Source organism: Thunnus thynnus, chromosome 11 (genome assembly GCF_963924715.1).
Source record: "Thunnus thynnus chromosome 11, fThuThy2.1, whole genome shotgun sequence".
In the NCBI taxonomy this organism is placed as follows: domain Eukaryota; kingdom Metazoa; phylum Chordata; class Actinopteri; order Scombriformes; family Scombridae; genus Thunnus; species Thunnus thynnus.
The window spans coordinates 4890765-4914428 of record NC_089527.1 but is presented as its reverse complement, the minus strand read 5'-3'; the positions used below and the strand labels follow the sequence as shown (position 1 = coordinate 4914428).

At 40.3% G+C, this 23664-nt stretch overlaps 1 protein-coding gene and 1 long non-coding RNA gene across 2 annotated transcripts; one reads left to right on the top strand and one right to left on the bottom strand.

The window, feature by feature from the left end:
• Positions 1-134: 134 nt before the first annotated feature.
• Positions 135-17896, top strand: LOC137192323 (actin-related protein 3-like). The gene is made up of 12 exons (XM_067602913.1): positions 135-394; positions 5876-5931; positions 6195-6319; positions 8878-8988; positions 9200-9295; positions 9416-9523; positions 10766-10909; positions 12517-12690; positions 13740-13832; positions 14170-14295; positions 15159-15242; positions 16626-17896. Exons 1-12 carry the CDS (start codon positions 351-353, stop codon positions 16719-16721), a joined length of 1257 nt encoding a protein of 418 aa, XP_067459014.1. The 5' UTR covers positions 135-350; the 3' UTR covers positions 16722-17896.
• On the bottom strand, positions 10895-21687 carry LOC137192325 (uncharacterized). The gene is made up of 3 exons (XR_010930560.1): positions 21557-21687; positions 19205-19394; positions 10895-10980 (listed from the first exon to the last, which is right to left on the bottom strand). It is a non-coding gene; the product is annotated as an uncharacterized lncRNA (long non-coding RNA).
• Between the last annotated feature and the right edge of the window lie 1977 nt (positions 21688-23664).

Genomic DNA, 23664 nt, shown 5'->3' with positions numbered 1-23664 from the left:
TCACAGTGTGGGTGCAAGACCAGAGCAGGGATTTATAAATATAATACAATCCCCGCTGCGTTGCTGTAAACTGACCGTCCTCTCTCGGCTGATTGACAGCTGCGGAGCCCCGCCTGCGTCGCTCTCTACCCGGCCTCCGCCATCTTGCCTCTCCCTAGCTGCCAGAAGCCGAGTGCGGAAGTGGAAACGGCTCTCCTGTGCGGGCTCTGGGTTCCGCCTGCTGTGGACTGACGGCTTGCCAGATCGTTTAGCCCGACACAGCCCCGGTTGTCCATCAGTTTCGACCGTTTTTCAACCGGCAGAGACTCGAGGGGGAAAGGAGAGAAAGAGAGAGACAGAGCGACAGAGACATGGCTGGACGGCTACCGGCGTGTGTTGTCGACTGCGGCACAGGGTAAGCTGTTGAACCCGGACCGACGTGCAGTCAGGGCGGCTTGGGTGTCATCGAGTGGCCGGGCAAGGGTGAGGGGGCTGTCAGTGTCAGCAGCTGCAACAACAGGGTGTGTGTCTGTGTATACACAGCCAGCCAGCAAGCCAGCCAGAGAGCTAACATGCTAACGAAAAGCTATTATTATTATTATTATTATTATTATCCTTCAATGGCTTCATTTGGAGATAAACCCAGTCAGGTCTTTTTAGCTGCTCTGAAGTGCACAGTCACCACTTGTTTTTCGTGCTTGTTATCCTGCTCGGTAGCTAGTTTAATCATCAGGTTTCTAGCTTCTAGTTTTCTTCCTGTCGAGGGGATATTATTGCAAAAAAAAACCCTTTGCTAGGTCATAGTTAAATGTGTATATGCTGCTGTTGCAAGACCGAAACCCTGACCGATGAAGCCCTTCCCTCACAGCTGCTCTCATTCATTGTTGGCAGTCAGTTAATGCCTGTATAATCTGATATCTTATGTGAATTTACCAGATTTTCCACGTTAATGTGTAAAGATAAGTGTGCAAATCGTCGTGAATCTTTTTTTTTTTTTTTTTGGTCGTTCATGAATCTGGATGTGAGCAGGCGCGGTACTACTTCCTATACAGCCTACACTTCCTCATTCACGCTTTTTAGTCCATATATGGTCGTTTCTCGGCATCCGAGCATGTTTTTTTTATTTACTTCTCTCATTTTTCTCCTCTTAGCCGGGCTTTTTATTCTTCTTCTTTTTTTCTTAACCAATTTGTCTCAAATGCACTGACCTACTAAGATTTAGCTGTGGCTGCAAATGTTATTTTAAAGGACTGACAGGAGTATATATTCTCCTTGCTCCTCCTGCATCACTCTGTATTGATCTGTGTTCATACTTTACCTAATTTCCTGCTTTGCTGTTAGGTAGATTTTCACTTCTCGATTGTTTTTTTTTCCCTTTTGAGATGAAGTTTTAAAGCATGTAAGACATCTGAAACTTATCAACCGTACTATTACATGTCATTCATTGTGTGTAGGCTACCGTTTGCTATGAACGGTTCTCACTTTTAAGGTCACGGATGTCTTTTTTTTAACCAATGCATCCGTGTAGATTTGCCTAAATAACAGTACTCAGCATGATAGGAATTCTCAGTTAGTTTTGGGGGGCTAAAAGTGGTTTGCATCGCTTGCATGTAGAGGCTTGAACTCGTCACTCCTCACATTGCATACCTCTCCACACCCCCTCCACCACCCTCCCCTCTTCCCTTCAGGCTGTTAACCAGTCTGCTGCTTCTGATCTACACTGGGACAGCAAAAAGAAAGTGCAGCTGAGAATTAGGTTAGCCTGCACCAGTTTGTTCTCCACAAGCAGATGGCTTCTGCTTTCCGGCCAAGCCTTTAAGTCATCATCACACATACGCTCCAATATGAATGACTACACACAACTTCCTTTTTTTTTAAAATATCTGCAACGGCAACGCTTTAATCATGAAGTCACAGTTTAGACATAGATTGAGACTGACAATGAGTCTTTTTCCAAGTGGAAACGGTGACATGCTGTCTATTTGCAGCACAGCCAGAGAGTACCAGCTATCGACAGATGTTGTGAAGTGCTTAGGGAGTTCAACAGCTGTCTCTGAGTAATGCTCGTGATGTCCAAACAGTGACAAGCCCACTTCCTTTTTGCACGTCAACCTTCTGAGTGTTCTATAATTAGAAGAGACTTGCTTGACCATGAAGCACAGAAACTAGTATTGCGCTGTGAAATCAAGGCTTCCTTATCTGAAGCCTCTTTCTTTCACGCCTTTCAAATAGTGATTCACACATGCAGCCACATTCAGGAACTATTCCGTCTCGCGCCTTTTCACATAAGCGATAGCGATGTCAGAGTAGATGGGGCAAGGGACAGTCCAGCAGATGGCGGTAATGCACCAATTACAGATGCAATAAAACTCAACAGAAGAAGAAGACGTGGCAGAAGATTAATTGATTGATTAAACTTATTATTTCCAGGAACATGGCCCGCTCTACTCTTCCTCTGATTGGCTAGTATTCGTTGGTTAGGTTTGGGCATGAGGAGTGAGATGGGTTAGGTTAGAGATATCAGGGTCAGAGCCAATCAGAGGCAAGGTAGGGGCGGGTCTTTGCAGGATGTGAATAACGTGCAAGGAGCTGTTTTTGTAAGGTGCTGATGTTCTTGTAATGTATTTAATATTCAACGAGTTTGAGAGACACCCATGAAAGCATCGGCAATGCAACTGTAAAAAAGTCGGGGATTCAAATACGTCATCAGCGGAATCTTGTGATTGGTTCGCTCGCGCCACGTCAGACGGACGTAACCCTTTACGTGCTTGTCGCTGCAATGTTACTGCTTCCGTTCACAGCACAGCTGTACCGGCATTTTCCCTGAAATGTGATCAGAGCCCCTTTCACACATGCAACCCTGAAGATATCCAGACATTACCTGGAGGAGCTGTATGTGTGAATGTCCGCACAGCTCTCTAATACAAAGATCATGTAATGTGCGATTGAGCCCATGTGTGAATATCATTTCCGGAGAATTCACAGCGAGCGAGTGGGCGTGTTGATGATGTTTCTATCTTTGCAGCTGACGCTAGATAAACGCAGCAGCAGGCCAGCCAAGCTGCATCGTTTTGACCGGGCTCCGCTGTGAAGCTAGCGCTAACGGGAGAGAGGACTTCCTGTGATTACTTGTAAAATAAAAGCTGTTTTAGTTCTGGTGAAAAGCTTGATAAAAGCTGAGTTAGAACCACAGCGTCTTTTTGCATCACACTCGCTCTACCAAGGCGCCACCCCTCGCTTAAACCAAACAGTATTTCCAGTAAGTGACAGTTCACACGTCTGACACGGACCTGTTGTGTGCTACATGTGTGAAAGGACAACTCCGGACAATGTCTTGAGGTGGGAAATTGGATCCCTGCTCCCATTCACACATGACCCCATGCAGGAAATGTTCCTGAACATTTCAGGGATAGACTGCATGTGTTAAAGGGGCAAGAGAGTAAAATCTCAGGTGTTGCAGCTTACTGCGTTTGAATGACTCGGGTGGAGTCATTCTTCATCCGTCTTAATCACACAGTTGAGATGTCACAACATCAGGCTGCAATCACTACTGGGCCTCAATCAGCATGAGTACAAATTACAAGTCATAAAGTAAAGTTGAACTATATTAAAGACAGCAGGCGTTATGTTTTCATTTCCCAAAAATATCTCATTCAAGCTAAAGACAACAAGGTTCTAAGATTACTAGAAATAATAGTAAGATACTATAATTTGCTAACAGTTGTTTACTGCAGGAGTTCAGCTCATTATGCTGCAGCTGTCCTGCACAACGATGTCCACTGTCAGTGAGTGTGGTGTAATTGAAGCCTGTCGAGGCAGGTTGAGGTAGACAAGCTGGGACTGTTCTGTGGTATGAAGGTGTTCAGAGAACTGCTGCTTCGTTCTGTTGCTGTCAGCCATCGTTGTTGTTACTGTCATCAGGCAGCTGTTGTTGTCTCTGAACGCCGATACATGCTGACAAACTGCCTTCATCACGGTCGTAGCAGAGACAATTAAATAAAGCTATTTTTATGCTGAAGTTCAGAATGTTAATAATAATAATAATAATAAATGTGGAAAGCTCTCAGTGTTTGCAGGCAGGTTAGCATCTCAGCAGCAGCAGCTTCACCTTTTATTATGTATTTAAAGGCTGATAAACCATCATTTCTTCACAGTTTACTATCAGAACTAACACACTGTAAACCGTATCACAAAGCTGATTATATCTAGCAGCAGTGCTGCACACAGTGAACCCGCCAACTCTTCCTCTTTCTACAGTTTCTACTGTATTTGAACATTGATCTATTACGTCTTGTTTCTCCTGGCTCTACCTTCTAAAAAATCAACACCGGCAGCTCTGTGTGCTTGACAGATAAGTGAAGTTGCCAGATTAGATTTATATATAAATTTATTCCCCAAATCACACTGTGTTTTTTTTTCAGTTCCTGGCAAGTCAAAAAGTTGCTCAGTTGAAACAAAAAAAAAAGCTCTCTGTGGCCTGTTAGAGTCACTTTATGTCAGAAGAAAGAAAGCCAGACATAAATCAAGGTTTCTATCCAGCTGAAAGGGAGACTTTCCTTTTTTTTGTCTGATAGCTTAACAGAAAGTGTTTGTTTCATGTCAGATTTGTTAATTATTATTTATTTATCTCGTTATTAGCATTAGATAGTAGCACTAGGTATGTATGTTTGACAGGGGTTATAAGGCTCAGGCTGTATTATAGATACCTGAAGGTGTTAAGTATGATGTAGTGAGTCTTAAACTATTAAAGAAACCATAGGAAGTTATATTTGTCCTTATTACGTGGTCATAAAATGAGACACCAGTTGAGAGGAAGTTGTTGTGGTGGTGTGGTAGTCGTGCACCACACGGCAGTAATAATACACTGTTTATTGTGCTTGATTTATGAATGAAAAAGAAGCTTTGAAGTGGTGTTAAAGATGGAGAAGATAAGCCATAGGTGGAATCTCGTAGATGAAGATGATTAGTGCTTTTGCAGACCAACAAAAACCTAAAACCACAACTATTTGTTTTCTTTTTGAAATTGAAAAGAATCACAGTAAACACATTTTTTCGCCTATTTGAGCACAAATTCTGCTCATGAAAGAAACTGCTGATGTGGCCCTCCCTTCCTTGCTTCCTTTTTTTTTTTTTTTATATATATAAAGTTGGATTCAAAGGAGCCACTATTATGACCAGGATGTGGCCTGTTATGCCCGCAGTGATTTGGCGCTCGTCAGCGGCGTCCTCTATCAGTCCCTCGGGCTCTGTGTGCAGGAAGTACGGGAGTCCGTCTGGGCCCTACCCCAGTCAGGAATACATCTGGTTAGCATGTGCCTCGCAAAAACATCATTTGCACAGAGCCGGGAACACGGAAAAAAAAAAAAAAAAAAGGCTTTTAAAACGATCGAGTCTTTGATGCCAAAGCTGAATGTGTGTGCTCCCGGTGTCTGAAGTGTTAGAATGACTTTTAGAAACAGCTTGCTTTATTTTGTTAAATTCATTTGCTCTTTTTTTCCCTCATTGGTTGAGGTTTTGTTTGCTTTTTTTTTTTGTTGCACAAGAGGTCACAGCTAGTTTATATTAAACATGTTGAGTTTATACAGACTACTTTGACTAATATGAATAGTCCTCAGTTCACCCCCCCCCCCTTTCCCCCCAAAACAACATGAATGGGCTTTTTAATGACTTCGCATTAGTAAAACTCCAGAGCTGCTACTGCTTTTTTGGCACCCGACCAATCCGCCACAGTGATGGCATTGATGGGAAACGATAGCAGCGGAGATAGCAGCCAAAAATAATCTGTGCTGCAGTAAACCTTCACGCATACAGATGTAGAACCAGCAGCCTTGACGATGCTCGGGTTTTTGTCTCTTATTGTGAAATGTGACTCTTTTTCTCTCTCTCTCTCTTGCAGTTACACCAAACTGGGGTATGCAGGGAACACAGAGCCACAGTTCATCGTTCCATCATGTGAGTATTTCTCGCTGTGCGTTGAATTCCCCCGGCCGAGCACGCCAGCGACACTGACTGTGACCATGATGCATCTGTGATAAGAGGAAACGTTTTGGTTTATTTTTTTTTTTGCTAATCAGTTCCACTCAGTCACCAGAGATTCATATCAGACTTTACTTTTAATGTGATTAATCATTGTAACTTATTTACCAAAAACAACACATAAGAGTTTGTCCTCTGCAGACTGTTGCTCTCTATTGAATTTTGAATTCTCATGTCAGGTATCGCCATCAAAGAGTCGGCCAAGGTCGGAGACCAGGCGCAGCGGAGGATGATGAAGGGGGTGGATGACTTGGATTTCTACATCGGGGACGAAGCGGTAGACAAGCCCTCGTATTCCACAAAGGTACTTGACCCTGACTGGCAAAGCAATTACTTCTTAAATGTTTCAGTTTCTCTAAAGAACTGCAGAATTCTTCTTCAGATATGAGGTTTGTAAACAAGAAGCTTTAGCAGAGATTTTCCTCTTATTTTGCAGCATTGTGTTTTTTCTTTTTTATCACCCACATAAGGAGGAGAAAGCTTTGACACAGATGGACACAGTGTGGTGATAAAGTGATGTGGTATTATGAACGATGACATCCTGTAGTTTTTTCAACATGACCCTTTTTATACATGTTTATTCTTACAGATGTAGGAATAACACTACACTTGAAATTAATATCAAGCACTTGTAAAGTTATTGGGGGCACCACCTCCATTGATTAATTAATTAATTAATTCAAATTAATCAGTCTTATATTTGAAGGTCATGAACTCTGAATACAGTGACCTCCATCCCTGATATGAAGGAACAGACCAATACAACGACTATGACTGAATTTATGAATGAATGTTACCAAAACTGAGTCAAAGACACAAAGAGGGGCCGAGACTCTAACTACAGCCAATAAAAGTTCAGTTTTTTGAGTAGCTCTTGCATCAACTCTGACACAGAAGCGTAGTAGATGGTTTCCCTGTTGTTTCCTTGGCGATGAAGCGTTGATGATGATGATGATGATGAGGAGATTCCCAGTAAGGAACAGGCCAGATGAGTGGAGCTGCAGCTCTAACTCAGGACAGTGAATCCAGTCTCACACTATCAGAGGCCCCATAGTGACCCCACACACACACACACACACACACACACACACACACACACACACACACACACACACACACACACACACACAGCAGGGAGGCGTCTCTAGACTGATCAGAAAAGTCTTTTAAAAAAGTTTAACTACACGATGGCAAACAGTGTGGCTTAGTTTGTGGCTCAGGCATCTTTTGCTTCTTAGTTGAATATCTTTCTGGAGCTCTCAGCTCTCAGCCATGGAAAAAAAAAAAAAAGGACAACGCCCGTAACGCAGCATGGGCCATCACGGCTGGCAAGACTGGGCGGAAAAAAAAATCACAGAAGACACCACAAGCAAGTAGAAGAAGAACAGAGCAACAGACGCCTGACAGAGTTGTAAAAGTTTTTATAGTCTAGGAGGCGTGTTTTGAAAGAAATAAGATCCTCGGCGCTCTCGTGAGGGACGGCATTGATTACTAATGAATTCCTTTGTGTGGAAACTGGCATCTGACTTTAAAGGGGAATGATTTTATTCCTTTCGGATATCTGAAAATTACTCACTCGTTCTGTCGTCAGTGTTGACACATCATGAGGACCGGTGAGAAATGAAATAAAATCAATAAACCTTAATGTCCTAATCTGTAATTAAATTTATTAAGAAAGCATTATCCTAGCAACCAAACCATAGCTGAATAACACACACTGTTAAAGATCAAATATAACAAATGCAATCATATGTGTGACTTATAATTAACACATTTTGAAGCAGAGTTTGTCTAATTAACAGTTCTAAAACACAGTAAATTTGAACATCGATTAGATAAATCCAGATACATATTTTTACACATTTTTAGTGGCATTTCTGACCAATTCAGTCACGTATTGTATATTAATTAAAAGAGAGAGAGAGAGCAACTCAAAAGAATGCAGCTTCTCCCATTTAATTTAGGATTTAAGAGATGGTGGGCTATCAGAAGAAGCTCATCTGGCTGCTGCTGTGTTCTGAATCACATACTTCTACTTTTTTACCTTTAGTACGTTCTGCAGCTGCCTTTACAAAGTACGTACTGTTGCATACAGTTGAGACATACTACTTCATCTGTCATTGCTGCTTCTATCGTTGCACCGTCATCAGATGTGACGCATCTTCCGTTGTGCAGAGGATTGTGGGTGAGAATAGCCAGTAAAGCCTGCTGGTTTACATACTGCAAAATGATGCAGGATGTAGCAGAACGTCCTGGTTCTTTTTGCAGACTGTATTTGATATACTATGTATCGAGGCATACTAAGTCTTTTCCTGGCATACTAGATAGTATGGTAGTATCGGTTTTTAGTCCTGTCCAGTGTTTCCTTGACATCCTCATGCCTTCAGGTCAGAGGTCATTGGGTCTGTGTGTGTGTGTGTGTGTGTGTGTGTGTTGCTCCTGCACCTACAGAGACAGACTATAAGGCCAAAAGGAATCATATTAAACTTTTCCTCTTACATTCCTGGGTTCATTACTCCACTATATCCTCACATAGCACACAGCTGTTTGCTGACATCTAGTGGTGCTGAGTGTCACATGCTGCACCTTTTAACAACGGCTCTGCTCCATCCAGGTGTCCCAGTTAGCCAGTCAGCCAGTATGCACATCACCAGAACTGTGTCCCGCTTCTATAACACATACTAATTCTAAACAGAGTATTAATATGTAAAGACATGCGGTGCGTTTTAGACACCTCACAAAAGAAACTGTCCTACGTTACTGGACATGTTGTCATATTTCAGTGTGTGTGTACTAGTACACCATCAAAGTGTGATAGTATCTCACATGCTCTTCTAATCAACTGAACCTTTATTCCATCAGTGGCCGATCCGTCACGGGATCGTGGAGGACTGGGACCTAATGGAGCGCTTCATGGAGCAGATCATCTTCAAGTACCTGAGAGCTGAGCCTGAGGACCACTACTTCCTCCTGGTAAGACTTCTCTGCTCTCTCTCTCTCTACACTCAGTGTGAAATTAACATTTTTGGGCCAGAAAACGACAAAATGTTGCAGCCAAATAACAAACATGCCAACTTCTTTTTAATAAATCATCTTTCTGTATTTATTACAGACGTCATAGTACCAGTATGCAGTATATTACAGTATATGTCTGTTACATAGTAACTGTACTGTGTGTTTGCAGACGGAGCCGCCTTTGAACACACCAGAAAACCGAGAGTACACAGCCGAGATCATGTTCGAGTCCTTCAACGTACCGGGGCTGTACATCGCCGTGCAGGTCAGGATCACATTCACATACTTATCCCAGTAGTGTACTGGTGCAGAATAATCTACATGTGAACGTAGCGTGCAGTTTTATCAGTATGCGTGTGTTTGTGTGTTTGTGTGTGTACATCAGGCTGTGCTCGCTCTAGCCGCCTCCTGGACGTCCAGACAGGTGGGCGAGAGGACGCTGACAGGCACCGTCATCGACAGCGGAGACGGCGTCACCCACGTCATCCCTGTGGTGAGTTTTACAGATGGACAGGAACACACTCATTTGCTAAAGAACAACTCAATCAGTCACCCTTCTCTCCTACGCACACACACACACACACACACACACACACACACACACACACACACACTTCCTCGTTCTTGAAAAATCAACACTCCTGTGTAAATATTGACCGTACGGGAGTCGGGTTAAAGAGTTTCGGTAACAGTGTTATTTTTAAAGTTTCAGCACATTTATCTCAATATATTTTTATTTACGTGTCATTCTGAGGAGCAGCGTGCAAGACGAAAAAGTGTTTTATTCACTTTATGGCCAAAAGTATGTGGACGGTTGATGTTTTAGACAACAGGGAGCTTCCAGCTGTCCTCTACCAACATGAAATGCTTCCGTGCACAAAGCCATGTTCGTAAAAAAAAAAAAAAGGCTTGCTCAGCTTGGTGTGGAAGAACTTGACTGGCCTGATCTCAACCCCGTCCGACACCTTCGGGATGAGCTGGAACGCCGACTGTAAGAGCCAGACGTTATCAGACGCCGACCTCACTGATGCTCATGTGGCTGAATGGAGAGCGAATCCCTGCAGCCAGGTTCTGACATCATGAACGCCCACGCTGTTGACATTTTCAAAAAAAAAAATCACATATGGGTGTAATTTTTAATTTTCCACTAACTTTTGTGCTGCTTTTTTTTTTACTTGATGCACTGTGGTTAGTAGTCAGCGTTATATGTCGAGTGTTGTTATAGAGTATTTATCATGTGGCTTTTTATTATTTTCTGCTTCTTTTAAAGCATTTTAAATTTAGGTGTGGTCTGAATATGCTGATTTTTTTTTTTTTATTGCTTCTTCCTGTTCTGCAGAGCAAGTGTGTCGCAATTTACCAAAGAAAAATTCCCCCCATTTTTAAGAAGATCTCCACCTGTTTACTGGTTCAGTAACAGGATAGTGTTGATCTTTTTTAAAGTAGGCCACAGTGTTTCAGGGGCTGGAAGGAATTACTCAGCTTTAGGAAATGTGCTTGCAGAATACATTTAGATGCTGGGTGACTGAATCAGCATGTCTGCGGCCACTGCTGAATATGCACAAAAAAAATGAGCCAAACACAACACTGTGGATATGTGGACGGCCTCGGAGTACAACAATCTGAAGAAAATCAAGCTGTAACAACAGTTAAACAAACATGTACTTCCTTGTTAAGTTGCTTATTATATGACATCACCTCTCTGCTTCTTTCTCTTCCTTTCTGTCTCTCTCAGGCTGAAGGTTATGTCATCGGCAGCTGTATAAAGCACATTCCCATCGCAGGACGAGACATAACCTACTTCACCCAGCAGCTCCTGAGGGAGAGGGAGGTGGGCATCCCACCGGAGCAGTCGCTGGAGACGGCCAAGGCGGTCAAGGTAGGTCCTCGACTACATTTCCCATCAGCCACTTCTTCTTCTTCCTTTGGATACGCCCCTCTGACGCTGATCTGAATCGAGGCAAGTTTATTTGTAGAGTACATTTCAACAACAAGGCAACTCAAAGTGCTTTTAGAGCAGAAAAAGCTAAAATAGAATAATATTAACCCTTAAATTTGGTTGAATTAAAAGCAGAGGCAGATAAGTTATTCCATGTATCATCTATGGGACACGAGGCACAATCAGTTGCTTCTCGTTGCTCGGACAGATTAAACAAACAAGATATCACATGTTAGAGTAAACGAGCTATTTCCTCCTGGTTCCAGTGTTTAATCCAGGCTGTTGGCTGCAGCTTCATATTAAGCTTCAGCACCTGTTGAGAGTCGTGTACGACTTGAGTTTCTCATGCGGTCCAGATAAACGATGAAACTCATATCCTGCTGCCTTCATTAAACATATTAGGTCTATTAAGATCCGTTAAACTGTGATGAGATTCATATCAGCAGCTGGCTGAATGCAAAGGCAGCTCATTCTTTTTAATCAGCCCCACCTTTCCTGTCTCGTTACCGTCGGCTGAGCGCACGCCGCCGCCGCCGGACGTTTGAGGCTGCAGAGTGAAATTTGAATAATTGAGGAAGGAGTTTGTGGAAGTTTGCTGGTAAATAAGTGAGTCAGAAAAGCTGCATAGAGTGTTTTTTTTTCTCTAAACTCCAGCTGACTTTACCATAAAGACAATGAAGTGAGTCAATTCTGTGGTTTTAAAAGTTTAATAGAAAACTGGAACTTCTATTGTTTTTCTTTATAAGGACAGCAGGTGGCAGTATTAGTCCACCGGTCACACGCAGCTGCTCTCCTTTAAAAATCTACTGCTTTTGTTTAGATTGTTTGTTCCTGATAATTTACGCTGTTCCCCAAAGTTATAGACAAATGTTTTAGCAGAACATTACAATATGCACAGAATTAAAGTTGTTTAAGCTTCATATGTGCATCGCTGAAAGTATTTCAGTCTTTTTCAACTGTCAAGGTCACAAATAGACAATGTCAGTCGTCGCTCCTTCTGTCAATCACCACATTTTTATTGATTCACCTCAATTCTCCAGCAATTCCCTCGCGTTTATTTAAAAAGCTTGTTTTTTCTTAGACGTTGTTCTTGATGTCAAGGACCATTCCTCATTACCTTGAGACATACAAACAACAAGTAATTCAAGTTATAAGCATTAGCATGGAGGGGATGTGCACCCTGCATATCTCGCCAGTAATGTCTGAAGATGTTAATACGCAGAACGGACCACGCTCCCTGCAAATCAAACCCATGAATACACTATACTGCATGTTCTGCTCATTTATATTCTCTGTTACAGAAGAAAAATCAATTACAGCCCAAACTCTTGTATTGGTTTTTAAATTAAATGTGCTTTTATAATGATTGAATGATATAAAAGCAAGGATTAGAAAACAGGAGATACTGTAAACTTGTTGCCTTTTTTTGCAAGAGTGCCGTCAGCTACGCTTTAAGGGAATTATTGGCACAATTATAAGTTTTTCTCTTAATGATTAGACTGTTTTTTTTTTTACATTTTAACCCCCGATTCTTCTCCCTTTTTCAGGAGCGGTTCAGCTACGTGTGCCCGGATCTAGTCAAAGAGTTCAACAAGTACGACACAGACGGCTCCAAGTGGATCAAGCAGTACACCGGCATCAACGCCATCAGCAAGAAGGAGTTCACCATCGACGTTGGCTACGAGCGCTTCCTGGGTCCTGAGATCTTCTTCCACCCCGAGGTCAGTCAGTGCAAGATAATAACTGAAACCCACAAAGTCATTTTTTTACCAGCATACACAGGTTTTTATAGTCTTGACAGTTACATAGGAGTACATTTTTAATGATTATTAAATATTGCATGTGACTGTACCGAAACAGACATATGAGAAAAGCGGTTTGCTTTGCTGATTTATGATGCAGTTTGAGTGGGAGGGAGAGAGAAAAAACAGACATGGGCATCAAGGACTGTAAACTCTGGAGGGATCTTTGTAAGAGCGAAGTGAACTCTGCACTGAAAACCTGATGAACTGAATTATAAAATAATTCTCGCCCACTCGTGGCACATCTCAGCTTTTTGCTCAGCTGTCACTGTTTGTTCATCTTTTCCAGCCAGTTTTGTTTATTATTCCCCCGCACACGAGACGTCAGCGGTCCAGATTCTAGTTATAAAAATATCATGAGGTGTTTAAAGGGGATTTTTGTGATTTTCTGTTATTTTTATGCTGTTATGTTGTCGGATTTCTGTTTAAACATGGTCAAAGTTCCAAAAATTGAGGTGAATGTATGTAAAAATGCTGCCTTCAAGTCAAAACCCAGGGCTCGTTTGCAAAGTTACCCCTACTTCCTCCTCGTGATGACATCAGATTGTTCACACATGCCCACAAACAGCTGTCCGGTCTGTAGCCTTCGTTGTTAAGGTTGTTCCATGAGTTGTTCATGTTAACCGCTCACATATTTCAGATGGATTTGAGAAGTTTTATATTTTGAGTAAAGAACAGGAAAAATAAAACAGAGTTGGCTCATCAGGAGGCGGGGCCTTAAAGAGACAGGAACTAAAACGGCCTGTTTCAGACAGAGGCTGAACTGAGGGGCTGCATAAAGGACCAGAATAAGATGAATAAGGAGTTTTTTTAACCAGAAATCCTGCAATGTTATACCAATAGAGCCCCAGAATATAATTAAAGACCTGGAAAAATGTGAATGTTATGTCTTCTTTAAAATTATTCTAATAAACAATTAAAGACGCAGCACAGAATGACACGTCTTCTCCTTTTACTCACAATCCCAGTTCGCCAACCCCGACTTCACCCAGCCCATCTCCGAGGTCGTGGACGAGGTCATCCAGAACTGCCCCATTGATGTCAGGCGTCCTCTCTATAAGGTAAGCCGACCTCTATAACAATGACATGATTGATGACTGACTGCACCATGGCTTATTTGATAACATTCAGACCTGTCATTGAATCCAATCGACTTTATATTTTTGCTTGTATTCAAATTAATTTGTGTCAAGTCATGTATTACGTTGTTTTGTCGGGTAAAGTCTTTGTGTAGGAACCTTGAGACTTGTTTTGTTTGAATGTCACTCTGATTATTAAATAGTATTTCCCAGCTGGCCGGCCAGCAGCCAGTTCCTTCTGACAAGTGTGAAGAGCTTTGTTTTTTTTTTTTTGATTGTTTTAATCCTCAATCTCCTTTTTTTTCTGCTCTATCCACAGAACATTGTTTTGTCAGGAGGCTCCACCATGTTCAGGGACTTCGGGCGCCGTCTGCAGAGAGACTTAAAGAGGACGGTTGATGCCCGACTGAAGATGAGCGAGGAGCTGAGTGGAGGCAAACTCAAGGTGAGACTAAACATTAACTTAAACACAACAAAGCTGGATACCGCTCGACTAAACACAATTACCATGTGAGGAGTTAAAGTTAGTGTCCTTTCCCAACTACAAATGTTGTTGAGAAGAGTTTTAATAGCAGATTTATTAAAGATAAACCCAATGGGGTCTTTAAAATCTACAGTTGAAATATTTCACCTTCAGGGAAGCTGTAGGAAGCGCATATCGCCTCCTTTTTTCTCCTGATTCATCTCGATGATGTGTTAAATGTCATCCAGCCCGGAGCCGAGCGGAAACCTCTGCAGCCGCAGGAGAAGCAGATAGTGAACGCAGCTAATCATAAGAGCAGAGCCGAAAACATAAAGAGAAAACATGTGAGCAGATGTTGTCTGCAGGAAGTAGTTTACTGCACATGTAAATGTCCCAAAATGTCCCTCAATGAAGACTAATGTCAGGGATCGTATTGGACATATTTGAAATAGTTTTTACACTTAAACAAGTATGAATTTTTTAAGAAATTCCTAACAAATGGTTTCAGTAGAGATGTGCTGTGATATTTTTGTTAAAGTGTGTGTTCAAACTAAAAGACTTTTTATGGAGCACTTTTCAAAACCCGCGTTACAAAGTGCTTCACAAGGACGACAAAATAAAAGATCATAAAGCCATTAGATTTAAAAAACAAACAGATAAAACCAATCTGGTGTATCATAAAACATGAGAAAATAAAAGATAGTTTTATATTGTGTGGACAGATTTTACTCTGCTGTATAATATGTATGTTGATAACATATGTGATACATCCATAACATCACTACTGCATCTCATACTGTTTAATACTGTGAGTGTAACTGACGTCTTAACTCTTCTCTCTGCAGCCCAAACCAATCGATGTCCAAGTTATCACCCATCATATGCAGAGATATGCAGTTTGGTTCGGTGGATCAATGTTAGCATCAACTGTAAGTATTGCAAACATGCAGCCAACAGTACTATTACTTACATTATGTGTGACATTAAAGAGAACGCAGTATTTTTCTAACATCCTTTTCCTTTTAAACTGATTGTGACGTTTCATTATTCTTTGTTTCCCTTTAAATGAATTAATTGTTTGAGCAAAACTGAAAATTTTACCAGCCAGAAACACGACTTTAATCAAAGGCCGAACTCACAAAGTGCTAATTAATGTTAAGTTTAATTGAATTGTTCCCCGATAGACATAATTGCTTAGTTAAAATAGGCTTAATGCTTTATATTTACAACCTCAAGCTGTAGATAATTCTACCAAAAATGTTAAACATTATAAAATATTAAAGAAACTGAAGTAACCATACGTGACATCTTCATACAAATGAACATACAACCTTGTATTATAACGGTAGTTTAGTTATTTAAAGTCCAACAGTCACGTCAAAGAAGTGAATTTCAGATTCTTCTGTTTATTGAAAAGAAGAAAAAAGTCTGAAGACGCATCAGAAATGTTCCCGTCGGCTTCCAGAGACACAACATAAACAGACCGGCGCTGGTTTGCAGGACAAGGACAGTGTTTTTATTAGCAGATGTACTGAAGGAGAAAGAACACACCGCTTAGCAACTCAAGTTGACACTTTGACAATTTTCTAAACTGTTCTTAGTTATCTAACAGACCTCGGCGGTTACACTCGTCCTCCCGGTGGACGTTTGTTCGGAGGCTCGTTTGTTCGACAAGCTGAGATGCAGGACGACACGTGTATCCATGCTGGTAGATAAGAAGGAGACGTTAAATTAACAGCTCATATCTGGGTTCTTCAAGTATGTTTTGTGTTGCGTAGAGGCTGTTAGGACTGAAAACAGCCCTGTGTTTAAAAATATATCTTACGACCCAGCATTGAGCCCTCTGTTGTGAGACCGCCAACGTATGTCATCTCATTGAAATTAATGAGTCGTGGCACTAATGTTTTTTATGTAGTGCTAACGTCTGCTTTATGCAAACACAATGATTTAGTGGTTATAAGGTAAGATGCTCTCTTTTTAAGTAAACAGACACTGAAAATATGAATTTCTCCCTTTTGGATATTGTTTTTTTGTTTTTCTTCTTCCTTTCAGTTTGACTTTAAAGCTTTTACATTTGCTTTTCCGAAACATCTGCCGTCCTTTGGTGCAAAGGAAGTTTTACTTTTCCCAGCAGCAGCAGCAGCAGAAAGAGAAACAGCTGTTTGTTTAAAATGAACAAAATAACCAACAAAGAACACCTGCTGCAGATATGCAAATATATGCTTTTTTAATGTTAATGTGTTGTATTTGTTTGTTCTTATAAAGCTTTACGTTTACACTCATCCGTCACCTTCGTTTGTGTTTCTCCACAGCCTGAGTTCTACCAGGTCTGCCACACCAAAAAGGACTACGAAGAGATCGGGCCGAGCATCTGTCGCCACAATCCCGTGTTTGGAGTCATGTCTTAACTTTGGACCTCCAAACAAAGTCTAACAGCAGCGGGTGGAGGCGGGGAGGGTATGGGGAGGGGCGGGGGGAGGGAGGCGTTTAAGGAAGGCTGTGTAAAGGACAGGCTCTGGATGATGTGGGAGGGCTGGCGGTGCTTCTGTGCTTTTTGATTACTCGTTCAGCTATGGATGTGTGGGACGAGGAGGCGATCCAGAATATAAAAAGGAGGGAAAAAAAAAAAGAGAGAGAGAGACCAGACCGAACACAGAAGGGCTGGAATTTTTTTTTTTTTTTTTTTTTTTTGGTGAATGTTACTTTTTTTTTTTTTGTTTCTTTTTCTTTCTTTCTTTTCAAAAATGAGGGAAAAATGGTTTCAAAGCCAAAACAATTTTAAAGAATATTTCTGGATCTGTTGAGCGACATGCAGTGAGTGATGATGATGATAAAGATAATAATGATGATGATGATGATAATTATAGGTGGCGCTGGTGGAGGCCTAAATAACGACAAAAAAAAGCATCAATAATCAGTAATCTCACGACACCAGAACATATTATTTATGTTTATACAACATGACATCATGTGATGACATCATCATCGACACATTTAGAACATATTATTACCGTCTCTCTTTTATTTTCTTGCTTTTTTTTTTTTTTTTTTTTTTCTTCAGCTTCAAATGCACACGTCTGTGTATCATGGTTAGAGCTTGTTTATATTTCATACAAAAGTTTTTTATATGTAAAAAAAAACTTTGGAAATCAGGGGTAAACAAAACAAAAAACAAACAAAAAAAAAAAAAAGAAAAAGAAAAAAGTAATGGACACCAGTATGAGCAAGTGACTGTTTTAACCCATGATGCAGCTTCGATCCGCGGTATGTTTCCTGAATTTGAGAAGGTGTTCCATTATTCCATTATTCCCCCATCACAAGTCATCGCTGTCTGCCCTTTAATTCTTCATGCATTCATTCACACTTCAGTGTCGGGTTTCCACCTCCGTGATGCAGTGAAAGAAAGCGAAAGAAAGATTTACTTACCGAGGGTATAAAGACGAAACTGAATAAGAACGACTGTCAGACCAGTATTGTTAGACTAGAAGTTTTTTTATTATTAAATACCAAATTATTAAAAGAAATGGGATTTGTGTATTTAATGCCTTGCAACATTCCAATAAAGGCTCAAATTTGTTTCTAAGTGCTGCTGTTGTCTTTTATTACGTCCTTCATGCTTTCAGGGATCATTTCTGTTTAAAACTGTTTTAACAATAATGACAAATATCCATCTCAAGTTACCAAAGCGATTAAATCATTCATTTTAATCTGACCAACAGGCATAAATCCAACGGAATTTAATTTACTGTGTACGTGCATAAAAAAAAAAATCAAGCAAATACTAGAAACTCTTTAATCCTTTTGTCTTGATAAATTGTTTAAGAGATTAATCTGTTATCAGGGTCACAGCAGGGATTTAAAAATATTGACATGAGTCCAAAGAAATGTTTAACGAGACACCAGTTTATTCATGAATTTATTGTTTAGTAATATTTCCTGTAATATTTGATGTGTAAAACATTATTTTACAGTTGGAACTTCCCCTTTAATTTTCTGTTAACTGAACATTCATAAATTACTTGTTAACTTAGCTATTAAAATGATTGATAGTTAATAGTTGCCTGTGTTGTATCTGGTAGTTTTTATTGCAGAATGTGAAACGGTTTAGTAGCTGATTTTATTATGAATTCTGCAAAAAACAAACAAACAAAAAAAAAAAAAACGTAGGCAGTGAGAATCAAGCAGGTTCTGAAAAGTGAAGCAGATCCAGAAGTGACTTAAACCTGCATTCTCTCTAACGGCCAGCAGGGGGCGACACTGATTGGCTCACTAGCTCCACACAGAAGTCTGATTGTATGGAAGTCTATGAGGAAATGACCCTACTTCTCACTGATTTATTACATCAGTAAACTGTTTCCTAATGAGTTTATGGTCTCAATCGCTAGTTTCAAGTCTTCTTTAAAAAAGCATGATGTCTAGCATGGATGAATAAAGAGAAATACATGTATGAAGAGAAATAAAGTTCCAAATGAGTCTCCAAACCAACAGGTGACGTCACGGTGGCTACGTCCATTATTATTATACAATCTACAGTTAGAATGTTTTCTTGATATTGGTGATGATAAAGTAGTATGGTGCATGATTGCTATCAAGATCATTTTTTAAAAGCAAAATAAACAGACCAGGTATATATGTGATATTTATAAGCCCAGAAATACATAAATGTGGGATGAAGATGTTGAACTGAAGCTGACACACAGTAAACTTCAGGTAGAATATCACCTATGGAAACAGTAAATTCTGTGTTTAAGATGATACAAAGTGTATTTTTGCAGGAGATCAACTTTAAAGCATCATTTCTCAGATACACTACCTTACTGTCAGAATTTAGAATCATATTTTAATATTTTGCAGCATTCAAAAACATTTAGCCTTCTGACTGAAGACTAACCTGTAGGTGAGAATGAACATGAGTCTTCCTTCTGGGTGATCTGGACAGCATCTTCTAGCTGAAAGACATTTTTCCCTCACATTCCCTCTGCATCCCTGAACTTCTCCCCACTGGACACGAGTGTCCTCTTGCATAGAAGAGTCGAAGCACACGCCGAGTGCCTGAAGAGGAGGAACTGCCAGCACCCCAGCTGTCAGCACATGAGATAGTGAGAGTGATGATTAGAGGACTTGTTGAAGAGCTCTTACCGCTGGAGCCTACAGGGCGATTTTGACCCCTGCTGCCCCCTTTCTGCCGGAGCTGGAGCTCAAAGAGGTGAGACTAATGGAAGACAGAGTGCTGCTCAAGAGCAGCCATCCGACCATGTGGGACCCCGCAACATCTCAATGAATGAGTCAGTGACATTAAATAGAAAGCATCAGTGCAGTGTACCACATACTTAAAGTTTATATTACAGTATTATAGATGTAACATGGGTTTAATCAACAGTCCTAAACATGGCTGGATTAACCTCCTATAGGCCCAGGGGTTAAAGTTTGTTGTTTGGCCCCTATTGACCCCCACTGCATGGTAGTGCTCCGATCAGATGATTCATCAATTAGTTGATTGACAGAAAGTTAATTGGCAACAATTTTGATAACTGATTCATCGTTTATGTCATTTTATAATGCAAAAATACCCCAAATTCAGTGGTATTAGCTTCTCAAATGTGAATATTTGCTAGTTTCTAAGTTTTTTTTATGATAGTAAACTCAACATCTTTGGATTTTTCACTGTTTTCAAAAAAAAAGTCATCTGAATATGTTAATTTGAGCCTCAGGGAAAAATGATCAGCATATTTCACTATTTTCTGAAATTTTATACACTGAACAATCATTTGATATTGTCTATTGATAATAAAATAATTGTTGGTTGCAGTCTTACATTACTCCCATGATGTAATAATACTACCTCACCCTCAGTTTACTGTGTGCATCTTAATAAAACACTAATTTACAACAAATGAGCTCAATAAAAACTAAAACTATTAAAGTCTTTAAATGAGACAAGAGGGACTGGACACAGTCTAGTTACTAAAGAAGAGGAAATTAAATAATTTATAGACCAATGTAAGAAGTAAAGTGCCAGGTACATGGGACTCAGAACAGTATTAGCATGTCATTTAATCATTGGTTTAACTGATGTACGGCAAGTGGGATGAATGATTTTTTTTTAATAGATATTTTTCTTTGCACAGGGGACTCTGTAGCATCTCCCTGAAGGCAGGAGCTGAAAGTGATGATTCAGGGGAACGGCATTAATCCTCCGAGATTTTGTCATGGTGACAGGCTAACGACTGTTGTTTACTGCCTGATATTACACTGCCAAGTTTGACTATTCTGGCCTCGTTTTTGACAGTCAGATATTCCAACCAGGACAAGTAAAATATAGATGTGTGTAGAAGAACACTAACCTGAAATTAAATCACATATTAAAAAACAAAACAAAAACTGAGAAGCATTATAAAACATACCTTAAAACAAATAAAATATGGCCACCTTAAAGGTATAATATGTAATTATTCCACATTAAAATGTCTAAAAACAACTAGACCTATGTGATATATTTTGTTGAGTTGTGTTCTTACATTATCTCAAATGTTTCCAACAATTTTCAAACCCAGAGAAATCTGTAATTTAATCAAAGTAACGGTCCTTTTCATTTGGTCGCATGTCAATGGCGTCATACCTCCTCTACCAAAGAGTAACCACGCGCGAGATGCATACGGCGGCGCTGTGTTTGTCCGCTACAATGGCGTCTACCAAAGAGTAACTTACACACATACAAGATAGTACATCGGTGTTGTGGTTGTTCCACAGAAACGGTTATAAATTGACTTTTATTCAGTTTTAAGCCACATTTTCATGATAAATTTAGGTTCCTTTTAACTACATCTTTTAGCCGGAAGAAGGATTTTAGTCATTGGACGTCTGGATCTTAAGTTTTAAGAGAAATAAACCGAACAAGTGTTAGCAGCAGCTCGGCTAACAGTCCGTACCGGACGTCCGGTCGTCGCCGTACATCGTCGGAGAAACACTGTTTTTTTAGGTAAAACAGCTTTAATTATTATTTTAACGATTTTAATCTGCGTGTACGTTTGTTTGTGGAGAGGAGGAGACCTCTGCGGATAATTCGGCTCCCGGGAGAAATCTGCCGATCGTCTGGATCTTAAGTTATAAGATAAATAAACCGAACAAGTGTTAGCAGCAGCTCAGCTAACAGCCCGTACCGGACGTCCGGTGGTCGCCGTACATCGTCGGAGAAACACTGATTTTTTTTTTAGGGTGAAACAGCTTTATTCAGTGTTTTTACCTGTAATCACCGGGTCCGTTTGTTCTGGAGATGATGAGACCTATGCGGGTAATTCGGCTCCCATCCCGATTGATTAACACCGGAGTAATCCTATCCCGGTGAAGCTGGTTATTTATCAACGAAGACAACAACTCCCATGATCCCTTGCTACTTCACACCGTCATCACACTCCGTCTTTTGTTATTGTTTATGATTGAGAGACCCCTAGCGGTTGAAATTACATATTGTGCGTTTAAGTTACAAGCACACATACAGTATATCCCTTTAATACTTATAACCAAACACACAGGTTAGATAAATTGGTCTTATTGGAACAAAACTGCCTCTGGAGTGTCAGATTTTATTACTACAGTATCAAATGACTGTACACAGTGAGGAGAGTAAAGAGCTGTAACACATCACATTCTTGGAAAATGTCACACCAAAGCTCTCTGTTAACTATACGCCTTTTTAAAATCGTCTTAGTGTGAAATGTGGAGTTCAATTCAGAGCGGTTAGAGGTGGCGACGCCAACAGATTAGTGTGTGAAGAAGCAGAGAGGACAGGAAGTAGATGCAGCACATTCATTTCACTTCATGAAACATGGCATGCTGGTAACCACTGCACAGCGGTTCAGGTTGCTACTGTCTGCCGGCTGTGGTTTTTCCATGCAAGTTCTCTGTGTGTGTCTGTGCGGGTTTCCTCTGGGTACTTATGTTTCCCTCCACAGTTCAAAGACATGCGGTTAGGTGAATTGAAGGCTGTAAATTGGTTTTAGCTGTGAATGGTAGTCTGTCTGTAAGTGTTGGCCCTGTGATTGATTGATGACCTACCCGGGGTGTACTATGCCTCTCACCTAGTGTATGTCGGCTCCAGACTCTTTGCACAGCTGTGATTCCCAACAAGGCTACATGCTCCCCAGGTGGTACTTCTGCAGTTGCCAGGTGATACGTGGAAAGATTGTGGAGTAGCTCAGTGGAACAAGCTGATGATGATCTGGTGAAAAAATACAAGTGTACAGTACGTGCACTTTTTTTGTTGTTGTTAATGAGGAAAATAAAACACATAAATAGGGTACAAATTGGTGTGAGGCTGATCTTGGTATGTTTATTGCAACAAGAACCAATAAACTACCAGCTGTGATAAGCCAACTGAGTCAGTGTTAAAGATTCATTCGTACATCTACTGAACAGCAGGTGAGCAGAACAGTCGAAACAGACAACTAAAAGTATGGAGTACTAAAAGTATGGAAAAGTATGAAAACTGGACCAAACCTACTGGAAAAAAGGACTAAAGCTAAACAATTCGAAGATCACTACATCACATATGACAAAATATCATAGCAATATCCACTTTTATATAATTAATAGTGTTGATATTTTGTTTAAAGTCAATTCAGAAGAACACATTTGGAACATGACTTATGGGTTTATAGACAATGGATGGATGGATGATCATTGCATTACAGGTTAAACGACGGGTTCACAGTTTTTAGTTTTATTGTCTTAAAACAATAGTCAGGTGCCCAAATTAACACTGAAATAGGTTTTTCTTGCCATAATAATTCCTCCACAATCCTCCTTCTGTGCAAAAATGTATTTGAAAGTTTATCTGAAGCCTCATATAAGCCTCAGATAAACTTTTTGTCCTCCATCACTTACATTGAAAGCACATTTGAAGGGGATCTTTTAATAACCAGTACGAACAAGAGACAGCATCAGAGACAGCCTTGAGTTGAAAAATTGTAAACCCGTCCATTAATGTAATATTGCTAATTGCCAAAACTAACTTCGATCCCACTGTAAATATCTCTAATAAAGAGAGAAGAGGGGATGAAGCAGGTATAAACTGGATGGTTAACTCCAAAGAAAGAAGTCACGGCCAAATATCTTTCTAAATCATTGGCAATTCAATACAGCATCGAGAAAACTCATCAAAAATACTGCAAACTTCTTGTTTATTAGACTCCATGTCCTTGTGGTACATGTAGAATTTCAAATGTATTATCCCTCTGAGACAGCGTGGTAGACAGGTCAACAAAATATACACAATGACGAGAAAAAAGGGGAAAATATATTGAAAAAGGTTGCGACACTAACATGATGCACGGTAAAACTACAGTGTGCATT